Source organism: Ursus americanus, chromosome X, assembly GCF_024610735.1.
Source record: "Ursus americanus isolate L20-20 chromosome X, mUrsAme1.1.p, whole genome shotgun sequence".
NCBI classification, from domain to species: Eukaryota; Metazoa; Chordata; class Mammalia; order Carnivora; family Ursidae; genus Ursus; species Ursus americanus.
The window spans coordinates 14953963-14966117 of NC_142164.1; the positions used below are offsets into that span (position 1 = coordinate 14953963).

The 12155-nt window shown below is 42.7% G+C and overlaps 1 protein-coding gene across 1 annotated transcript in view; it reads right to left on the reverse strand.

Annotated features, from left to right (window-relative positions):
- Positions 1-11896, reverse strand: part of ADGRG4 (adhesion G protein-coupled receptor G4) — a 122825-nt gene extending 110929 nt beyond the window's left edge. The window contains 3 exon segments of the mRNA XM_087859705.1: positions 9342-9430; positions 9432-9945; positions 11860-11896. Of these exon segments, the coding sequence (XP_087715831.1) occupies positions 9342-9430; positions 9432-9945; positions 11860-11896 (640 nt within the window).
- Positions 11897-12155: the final 259 nt, after the last annotated feature.

The following is a 12155-nucleotide window of genomic DNA, read 5'->3' on the forward strand; positions in this document are numbered from 1 at the left end:
GAGAGTATCATGGTGCTAAACCAAAACATGAAGTGGCCCTTGCAAGCCTGGGCATCGAAACCCAACGGGGATCCCAAATTACAACCATGCCCTGAAAACATATCTGCCTTGAAGAGTCATTCCTATCCCAAATAAAGTCAATCCAATCAAGTGTCAGTAGCTTTTTAACCAAGATTTGTAGGAATTAAAGATTCTTTCAAACCCCACGTCTGGCGATTAATTACGATGGGTTAGGAAACACATTCAATTGATACAGAGAAAGCATTTGACAAAATCCCATGTACATTCATGATAAAATCCCTTGCAAGTTAGGAACAGAGGGTATTTATGTCAACCTGATAAAGAACTCTCACCAAGAAACCTACATTTAAAATCAACCGGGGACGCCTGGGTGGCTCAGCTGGTTAAGCATCTGACTCTTGATTTCAGCTCAGGTCGCGAACTTGGGGTCTTGAGATCAAGCCCTGCCTCAGCCTCTGGACTCAGCGGGGAGTCTGCTTGAGATTCCCTCTCTCCTTCTGACCCTCCTTCCACTCATGCACATGCTCTCTCTCTCTCCCAAATAAATAAATAAATAAATAAATAAATAAATAAATAAATCTTTTTAAAAAACATAAAATCAACCATAATGATGAAAGACTGAATGTCTTCCCTCCAAGACTGGAAGCAAGGCAAGAACGTCCACTCTCACCACTGTTAGTTAACATAGTCCTGGAAGTCAGAGGCATTCCAGTAAGGAAAGAAAAAGAAATAAAAGGCATTGCAGTGGCACTGGGCTGGCTCAGTCAATAGCGCATGCATCTCTTTTTTTTTTTTTTAAAGATTTATTTATTTATTTATTTATTCTACAGAGATAGAGACAGCCAGCGAGAGAGGGAACACAAGCAGGGGGAGTGGGAGAGGAAGAAGCAGGCTCATAGCGGAGGAGCCTGATGTGGGGCTCGATCCCAGAACGCCGGGATCACGCCCTGAGCCGAAGGCAGACGCTTAACCGCTGTGCCACCCAGGCGCCCCAGCGCATGCATCTCTTAATCTCAGGATTGTGAGTTTGAGCCCCATATTGGGGGTAGAGTGTACTTAATTAAAAAAAAAATTTTAAGCATTGCAGATTACATGATTGCCCATGTAGAAAATCCCAAGTAATCTAAAAAAAAACCAACAACAACCACCTCCTGAAACTTAGAAGTGAGTTCAGCAAGGTGGGAGGGTACAAAATTAGCACGAAGCAAAGAGTTCTTCGACTTGACACCAAAAGAAAAACTGATAAATTGGACTTCACCAAAACTAAAAGCTTTTGTTCCATGAAAGCCCATGTGAAAAGGATTTTTAAAAACAATCTACAGACTAGGAGAAAATATTTGCAAAACATATATCCAACTAAGGACTAGAATATATAAAAACCTCTCAAGACTCAACAGTAAAACAAATGCAAATTAAAAAATAGGCAGTGGCACCTGGGTGGCTCAGTTGGTGAAGCATCTGCCTTCAGCTCAGGTCATGATCCCAGGGTCCTGGGATCGAGCCCCACATCAGGCTCCCTGCTCAGCGGGAAGCCTGCTTCTTCCTCTGCCACTCCCCCTGTTTGTGTGCTGGCTCTCTCTCTCTCTCTCTCCCTCTGTGTCAAATAAATAAATAAAATCTTTTTTTAAAAAATAGGCTAAAGACATGAATGGGCAGTTCATGGAAGAGGACGTACAAATGGCAAATAATCATAGAAAAGGATGTTCAATGTCATTGGGTACCAGGGAAATGCAAATGAAAACCATAATGAAACTGCACCACACACTTACCAGAACGGCTAAAATAAAAAGTAGTGGCAACACCAAATGCAGGCAAGGATGGAGAGAAACTGGATCACTCACCCATTGCTGGGGGAAATATAAGAAGGTACAGCCACTTTGGAAAACAGCCTGACACTTTCATATAAAACTAAATGGGCAGCTACCATAGAGCTCAATGATTGCACTCCTGGGCATTTATCCCAGAGAAATGAAAATTTGTGTTTACGTAAAAACCTGTACACAGAGATTCATAACAGGGTGTGGGGTTTTTTTTAGGGGGAGGGAGTGGCTATAGCCAAAAATTGGAATCAGTCCAAAGGTCCTTTATCAGGTGAATGTCTAAACAAACCGGGGTACATCTGTCCCATGGAACCCGACTCAGCAATGGAAAAGGACAAACTACGGATGCATACAACCTGGACGGATCTCAAAGGAATGATGCTGAGTAAAAAAAAGTCAATGCCCAAAGGTTACATACTGTCTGATTCCATTTACTAACATTTTGAAATGACAAACTCATAGAAATGGCAGACGGATTAGTGGTTGTCAAGGGTTAGGGATGTGGGGAGCAGAGGGAGGTGGAGAGAAAGGGCAGGAGGGAGGCGGGTGTGTGTATGAAGGGCAATGGGAGGGATCCCTGAGGTACTGAAAGTGTTCACTACCTTGAATGTGGTGGTAGGTGCACAAATTGACACAAGTGATAGAATTATCTAGAACTTAATACGCACGCGGGCGCAGGCGCACACACACACACACACAGCTGAGTCCAAGTAGAACTAGGGAAATCTGAATAAGATCGGTGAATTGTATCAATGTCACTATTCTGGTCATTACACTACAGTTTTGTGAAATGTTAGTCTCCGGAGAAACCAGGCGAATTGTACGAGGGATCTCCAGCCACATGTGAATCTCCAGTTCTCTCAAAAGAAGGCAAACGCAAAAGCCCACATCATCTGCTTCGCAGAAGCAGGTAGCTGAGTGATAACCGAATGTCCATCCCTATTGGAGGGACCACAGCAACCATGGAGTCCGGCCTCCATCTTTGAAGGGCTTGCGAACCTATTTTGCCATATTCATTCTGTTCCCATTTGTGAACAAGTGATCATTTGCACAAATGATTTGCATGAGCTTTGCTATCTCTGTATTTTAAAGTGGGGATAATCCATGCTAATTCACAGGGGCCTGTGGGCTTAATTGCCATTTGCTCCTTCGCTCTAGACAAAATTGTATTATTGTAATCATTGGGAGCTGGAGAACAGAGGTATAGAGTAGCTGAATATTTATGAGGCATTTTGTTACAGATGTACCTGCCAACAGAATATTAAGTAGAACATTTGCTAGGGTACCCAATTCTGCCTGTGATTCGGGTATATCACCTCATATTAAATCTTTGTGTTTTTCTAGCCTACATATCGCATCTGGTTTTTTCTTTCAATCACGACCTTTGGAAATATAATTCAGAGTGTGTTTATTAGATTTGTGAGAGATAACAGTGACCAGAAACCATCACAGACAGATCTGCCCGTGGGGTAGAAAAAATATGAAATGTGTATCTTTAAGATGATGAGAAAATAGACATATTTTTCAAAATGGCGTCTGTATTCAGTTTCCAGGCAAGGACATGAAAAATGAATTCTGAGATAGGGAGAGAGACAGGCTAGAGCTTCCATCTCTGAATCTATAGGAGAATGTCACCCTGCGCAGAGGAATACAAATAAGGAGGTTCGAGCAAACTACAAACAGTTCCTGCTTATCTTTCGCGATAAAAAACTAGGATAGCACAGAGAATTGATATACAAGGGCCAAACCAAATTGCCTTTTAGCTAGTAGAGCCCTTCACTATGGAACCTTTCCTATCAGAGCTGATAATTGCTTAGAGGGCTTCATGGTGGGCCAAACAAAGGCCTTAGAAAGTGCGTAAACTATATACTCAATCTCTGTATATTCGAAGAATGGCTAGCTTATAAAGTAATTCAAAGCAGCTGGAGCATGAGACCAATTAATACATCTTAGCAAATCAATAGCTCCACAGATACAGGGACCCCGGGTTTTGATACAGTGCCGATTTCCCAGGATGGACTCAGTTCATGTTATTTCATTCTTTCCAAGGGGGATTTCTCAAACGCACATCCAGGAGTCATTACGTCTGCGTATCTATAGGAAGACCCTTCCTCTTCATACATCCACAAGTCCGAACAAATCCTTTGTTGGGTCATGTGTCTGAGCTAAGATTAGGCAATTATGCTCAACATACCTAGAGAGGAATTTTAGCCTGTGATCTGTCCCTAATGGTCACTTCAAGAAATTCCTGTCACCGTCCATTCCTTTTCAAAACACTGTCACAGCTAAAACCTGGAAACAACTTAAAAGTCCTTCAAAGGGAGCTCACTGAATCAATTATAGGAGATCCCCACTCTGTCATACTAATCAGCATCACCCCCCCCAAATAATCAGACAGCTCTATATTCTGTATTTTCTGATATGGGAATACTTTCCAAATATATTATTAAATGGATAAAAAAGATATAAAGACTATGTGCATAATGATGATCTCAACTTTGAAAAAGAAAAACAAAGGCTAAATGCATGTAAACCCAAGTTTTAAATTGTTCCTGCCACGATACGTAAGAAATTGTGAACAATCGTCACTTTTAGGGAGAGAAGCTTAGGGTAAGAGATTGATGAGAAAGGAGGCTTTTACTTTTAATTTCTATCTTTATGCATTGTTTGAGTTTTTACCAGCATATCTATTACTTTTACTTTAAAAAATAAATCCATTTTAACGAACAGGTAAAGTAATAAAATAGTAAAAATGGTAAATCAATTTAAATTGTAAAAGCTTATATTCTCTTCCCTTGAAATTCTACTTTTACTAACATGTCCTATGAAACTGCAAACCCACATACACCAAGAGGTACGTGCAAGGAAATTTATTACAGCGTTATTTATAACTGTAAAAAATTGGAAGCAACTTAAATGCCTATCAGTGGGGAGTTAAAGAAATCATAGTACATCTACACAGTGGATATACGCAGCCCTAAAAATGGATGAGGTTGATCTAAATGTATTGATGTGCCCGTGATAATATTAAGTTAAACTACATCGAACTGTAAAACATTATGTATGGATGTATACACTATTTTTGGTTTTTTTGAGACTATACACACACATTAACACTTATAAAGCCATTAAAAAAATCTAAAAGAATGGACACCTCCGTGGAGAGGATGTAGGATAGGTTTTACTTCATCCTTCATGTACTTTGTATTGTCTGAGTTTATTTTCTAATATATTCCATATAATAACCATAATGTATCGCACTTGTAAATTTTTTTGAAGATTTTGTTTTTTGGGAGTGCCTGGGTGGCTCAGAGGGTTAAGTGTCTGCCTTCAGCTCAGGTCATGATCCCAGGGTCCTGGGATCGAGCCCCCTCATCGGGTTCCCTGCTCAGTGGTGGGGGGGGGTTCTGCTTGTCCTTCTCTTCCTCCCTCTGCCCCTCCCCCACCCATGAGTGCTCTCTCTCTCCCTCTCTCTTTCAAATAAATAAATAAAATATTTAAAAAATATATATATATATTTTTTTCTTTTAAGTAGGCTTCACGCCCAACGCGAGGATTGAACTCACAACCCTAAGATCCAGAGTCTCGCCCTCCACCAACTGAGCCAGCCAGGCGGCCCCTGCGTTTGTAATTTGTAAAAATAAACAAAAAATGCTTAAAAACAGCTCTGAAACTAAATTACTAATGACTGGCAACTTTGCTGTTGTTATCATTTATCACTATGTTTAAATATTCCTGAGACATCTCCAACTATAGTGAATACTTGTTTATTAAATCCAGGTAGGGTTCATGGTTTTCAGCAAATGTTCCCCAAAAGCCTTGTTCTCATGAATATATAAATATATACATATATAATTTATGTGTAAATAGATTTATTGAGATTTGTAACCTAGCAATGTGCTCATTAAAATTTATTTCTTAAAGGTCATAATCCTTCTATGGACCATAAATACCAATTTATTAGGCAAAAGCTGAAGCTAGGCATGTTGTAATCACTCCTATTTATTCCTGTAATTGCCCCTTTCCCCCAGATGTCACACAGCCAGGATGGAGGTAGAAGAAATTCTATGGTGTTACAGCTCCTTCAGCGGTGAGCAGGCAGTGCCTGCAGCTGGTTCCCTGATTTCCCCAGGTGGGTTATTAGCGCCAGCAAATCCCTTCAAAGGAAGCTTTTAAAACAGTGGTCAGAATCTTTTTGGGGCCACAGACTCCCTAGAGGTAGTCCTGCATGGTGCGGGGGTGAAAAGAACATGAGCTTTGCAACTGGACAAATCTTTGCTCAAATCCCAGCTCTGCTGCTGATTTAATAGATGACATGAAGCAATTTTACTTAACCTCTTTGAGCCTCTTTGTCCTCATCTATGAAATGCCTGGCACGCAGCAAGAACTTCGTAGAAAGTAGCAATTATCATATTATTTTTGAATATGATGGGAATTATAGACTCTGTCCTCAGAGAAGAGAATCCATCTCGCATTTTTAGTACGTGGCATGCAATTTCGAGGGCTCTGTCCACCCGTCAAGGCCACTCTGGACCTGAGGTTAGAAACCCCTGGTCTAAGGTTTAGAACGAGCATCCGAAGAGACCCGAATAGGAAAAATAATATGTTCTACTCCTTTTGCTGGTTGTCATTTTAGGTAGTGCTTTCTTTTCCTTTTTGTTATTTTGGATTATTTGTGTATTATGCCTATCGGAACTGAATCAGACCGAGAGGATAGACTGTACATTAGAGAGGGTACAAAAGAGCAAAGTAAATGAGTGTTGTCTTGCACTTTTAACAACATCGGTTAGATTTAGCGATTTGCCAGCAAAGTGGTAGGAAAGGCCATGGCAATTCACTGGCCAGATTCGGTTTTCAAAGCCCGCTGCTAAGCATACGGATTTAATAGAGCCATACTTCCGGTTCTTCAGATCAAAGATAAAGTTACTTTCAACTGCTTTGGGTGAGCTGTTCGGGCTTAACCTACTAGTCCCTGGCTCCGTTTTGTAATCAGAGCCAGCTAGGACTATTGTCTCTTATTTTCAAGGCTTCGGAAAAGAGAAAAACCAAATGCCTTTGCGTTAGTCTGATCTCAAAGAAACACAGAAACCCCCTGGAATGTGTCTCTGCCATTAAGTCAAACAGCACCGGGACTGCTGGTGAAAATATATCTCCATAGTCTGTGAGAACCTATTAGGCGTGGATCTAGCCCCCATTCCCTAGATACCCCCCAAATCCCTAAAAATCGTAAACAAAACCTAGAATGAGTAAACATTTCAGGAAATGAGAAAAAAATCCCATCTTGATGCTGTTATCACTGATTTTACCCACGCTCAGGACCGCTGCTGCTGAGGGTGGAAAAGATTGGATTTGAGGGGAGAACAGGGTTGTACAGAGAAAACCAATCCTATATTGTCTCATCGAAATTGGGAAGAAGGAGAAAAATACATGTGTCATTCCAAAGAGTCAGTTTTCTTACAAGAACTCCAACCCAAACAGTTCCTAACGTCATCGCTGCTCACCCAAAAAAAAAAAAAAATGAGTTGGTTTATAAATCCCATCCCTTGCTAACAGGAACCAGGACTCTGGTAAAATGGCTGATTCTTGCGCTGAGCAGAGAAAGTACCAGATGAGCCTATAACATCTTGTGCTAAAAGTAAGGAAGTACTCAAAAAATGATGGGAACGTGTCAAAAGGACACAAGAGCCAGATGGAAGGACTCCCACTGGCCCAAACTGGGCCAATTTGAACATCAAAATAAATGATAGCAACAGATTGTAACCCATTGACTAAGGTAAGAATCCATGAGTTCACGCTGGTATAAACTCAGAAACAACTGAAGGAATATCTAAATAAATGTGGAAGAAGAAAACACTCTTCTTTGCAATAGAATACTAACTAATAAATGTTGAAAAACAATGGCGTTTTAAAAATCAACATTCTGTGACTATTGTATAAGCCATTGAGGTAAGTATCATCGATAGAGGTAAACCTACTGGGTGAAAGTTTGATAACACGGACGCCTGGGTGGCTCAGTTGGTTAAGTATCTGCCTTTCGCTCAGATCATGATCCCAGGTCCCCGGGATCGAGCCCTGCATCGGGCTCCCTGCTCAGCGGAGAGCCTGTTTCTCCCTCTGCCTGCCACTCCCCCTGCTTGTGCCCTCTCTCTCTCTGACAAATAAATAAATAAAATCTTTAAAAAAAAAAGTTGGATAACAACAGGATATTTACATAGCCTCCAAATATCTCCCCAGAAATTAGGTTTTTTAAAAAGATTTATTTATTTATTTATTTGTTGGGGGGGCAGAGGGAGAGAATCTCAAGCAGACTCCCCACTGAGCCCAGAGCCCAATCCCACAACCCATGAGCTCATGACCTGAGCCAAAACTAAGAGTCAGGGGCGCCTGGGTGGCCCAGTCGTTAAGCATCTGCCTTTGGCTCAGGGCGTGATCCCAGAGTCCTGGGATCGAGCCCCGCATCGGGCTCCCTGCTCCACTGGAAGCCTGCTTCTTCCTCTCCCACTCCCCCTGCTCGTGTTCCCTCTCTCGCTGGCTGTCTGTCTCTGTGTCAAATAAATAAATAAAGTAAAATCTTTAAAAAAAAAAAAAACTAAAACTAAGAGTCAGACCCTTAACAGCCTGAGCCACCCAGGCACCCCTCCCCAGAAATTAGTTATAAATTACAGAGGGAAAAATAGTAACCAGTGGAGAAATCTTGAAAAAATAGCTATAAAAGAAATTAATAGGACAATTGGCTAAATTTGAATATTGACTATGAATTAGATACTTGTACTGTATCCATGCACAGCAGTAAGAGAATATCCTTATTCTAAGGAAAGACACACTGAGATATTTAGGGGTAATGAGGCATTACGTCCACAACTTACTCTCAAATAATTAAGAAACAGATTGTGTGTGTGTGTGTGTGTGTGTGTGTGTGTGTGTGTGTGTGCGCGCGCGCGCACATGTAGGGAGGAGGAAAGAGAAAGAGAGAGGAAGAATACTAAAACCCAGGGAAAATGTAAGTCAGTGAATCTGGGTAAAACACATGTAGAAGTTCCTGGTCCTGTTGCAATTCTCCGCCAAGTTTTAAATGATATCAAAATAAAAGACAAAAAAAAGAAAGAAAAGAAGAAGGAAATAGTATTTGTTCTACGTTAAAAAGCAGATGACACGGGGCGCCTGGGTGGCACGGCGGTTAAGCGTCTGCCTTTGGCTCAGGGCGTGATCCCGGCGATCTGGGATCGAGCCCCACATCAGGCTCCTCCACTATGAGCCTGCTTCTTCTTCTCCCACTCCCCCTGCTTGTGTTCCCTCTCTCGCTGGCTGTTTCTATCTCTGTCAAATAAATAAAATCTTTAAAAAAATAAAAAATAAAAAAAAATAAAAAGCAGATGACAAAACTGGCAACCTCGGGCCCCTCTGAGGAAGACAGAGCCTTAGCCCAGAGCGGGTTCTCCAGAGATGCGAGACCACATCAGCACAACCCTGGCCAAGGAGGACGGTTCAGAAGTTACTCACAGCAGCGCAGTCTCGTGTCAACAGTTGGGACAATCTTGCTGATGAGCCAAACATCTTCTTCCCAACTAACAACGTTTCCACCCACACACCTCATTTTCCAGGATGTGGTCCCAGAGTTGAAAGTAATACAAGCTGCCAGTAAAGCCAGGCAGTGCGCTTTCTACCTGGCTGTTCCAGTTCGTGAGAAAACGTCCTAGCATCAGAGTCCCATTCGGTGTCAGGTTTTGTGGTTGATCCATCATGATCAGTATCCTTTCCGAATTCAGGAACAGCTCTAATCTGCCCTTCACACCATCCCACATCAGGCAGACTGTATGCCATTGAAAGGGAGTCAGGTGGTAACGGATATAAAAGGTCTTGCCCAAGTTGTAGAGTATTAGCTGCTGATGGTCTCCTCCAAGTCCAAGGTCTATGTCTTCTCTGCCCAGGAAGGCATTATTAGTAACATAGGAGAAGGCCATCCAATCACTTAATTTGTCATCCACGAACACCAGGTCAATGCATGCTGTGAATCTACTGAGTTCAGGAACCGTGTTGGTCAGACTCACATAGGTGTCAGCTCTTCCATAGAAATCCAGTCTTTTTCCTTTTAGTGAAAGTGCCTCTGCCCAAATTTGGGGAAGGGAAAAGAGAAAGCAAATGAAATTTAGAGAACAAAAATTCAATTTCATCATCTTTAGCCACATAGTCAATTCCAGATTACACAATGCTATTATGAGTCAATACTGGTGCAAAAAAAAAAAAAAAAGTCCAAATAGTGGATATACACAAATCATCTCTATTTGACATTGGCATGTGACATTTTCTGGCAGAAGAGTTTCTTCCTAATTATATTTGCCTGGGCTAATAGGAAGAGTCAGATTAGCGTTCCCAGAGCACACACCAGCTGGACAGTTTGGGGAGGCAGTAGAAGTGTGTAGCTAGTTGGCAGGGAGGAGGCCAAGGAAAAGGCAGCTTGAACTTAAAAATTTGCTGCACATAATCTTGACTCGTGTAATCAAAAGATAGCTATTTCCATCTACCTAACTGCCTTATTATATTCATGGTGCAACAGCAATTTATTTCTCCAATGCCTTTTCCTGAGCCAAATTACCTGATTTATTCGGTCTCTGGAGACTGCTTCTCACTGAAGGCACCAGGGGGGCCCGGAGGATGACCAGTTGGACAATACCCACGCTGCACGGCTCTGTTTGCACTCAGGACTGGGAGAAATGGCCCCACGCTGAGTGTATCCTGATCCCTTCCCTCCATCTCCTCACCAAGGGGGCTGCGTATCTTCCAGAGTTTCCAGATGGTGGGCGCCTGGGTGGCTCAGTTGGTCGAGCGTCTGACTCTTAATTTCGGCTCAGGTCATGATCTCAGGGTCCTGGGATTGAGCCGCATGCCAGGCTCCCCTCTCAGCAGGGAATCTGCTGTCTCCCTCTCCCTTTGCCCCACCCCCCCCTCTCTCTGAAATAAATCAATAAATCTTTTTTAAAAAAGGTTTCAGGTGGCCATGGATCCCGTTACCCCTGGCTCTGTAGTCAAAGAGCCTGAGTTGGAATCCCAGCTCTGACGTTTATCAGCTGTGTACCTTTGAGCAAGTACCTTCACCTCCCCATGCCTCAACGTTTGCTTCAGTAAAATGGGAATTCAGGGCTACAGTATGCACGCACAATTCAGGGAGCCAGCATTTACACTATAATCTCTGCCGGATAATAGCCCTATCTACTGACCGTACAAAACCGGTTGAAAATTAAGTGAGATGATGTATGCAAAGCCCTGTCGAACATTGCAGAGGAATGTGTCCATCCGCGGGGGCCTGGGTAGCTGAGTGGGTTAAGCCTCTGCCTTCTTCGGCTCAGGTCGTGATCCCCGAGTCTCAGGATCTAGCTTCCCCCCCCCCACCCCCGCCATGGGGCTCTCTGCTCAGTGGGGAGTCTGCTTCCCCCTCTGCCCCTCCCCCTGCTCATGCTCACTCGCTCTCTTGCTCTCTCTCTCTCAAATAAATGAAGTCTTTAAGAAAAAAAAGAACATGTCCATCGGTACAGTTATTTGGTGGGCAATTTGGCAATATCTATGAAGATTTTAACTGAGTATGCCCTTTGCTTCATAGGCAGCTATTGGGGAATCATGATACTATCACCATGACAAACCTCACACCCCAGTCCCCTAGGCAAACATCTGAGAACTGCCGAACATCAACCTAATTTCAGGCCCAGCACAGCCCAAGACACACCAAAAACAGCTTTAAGGCGGAACGGAATTCCAACCTCTCTCTAAATTAGGGGTGTGACCTTGGGACCAGCACTCTAAAACTGCCAGCCAGAGCAAATCCAAATTACAGAGGCTGACTGGAGGTGACCACTTCCCTGCTTCTGAGAGGTGAGACAAGCTTCTAGATATTCTCTAGCCCTACAATATTGTCTCCCACCATTCCTGCACTGAATGTCTTTCAAAGGCAAGCAAGTATATGCCTGCCCACACACATACGCATGCGTGCGCACGCACAGCCCGCTCCCTGTGCCGGAGCCCCTACCATGCACCTGCCGGGGAGCTATTTCTGAACTGTCCATGGTGGATGAGCAAATGTTTATTTCTGTCCCTGGCTTATGTGATGATATTATCTTATCATCTTTCATGTGGCTAATAAATCAAAAGATAACCCTACAAGGTGATAATCACCAAGAAACCCAATATCGATTATGGTTGGCCAACTGCATTTCTGCTCAGCCCTCCAATATGACGTCAAATACAACGTTTAAGAACGGGTTTTATGGTGAGCATAAATCTCCAGGGCTTATTTGTCCCTTAAAAGAGAATGTACCATAATCC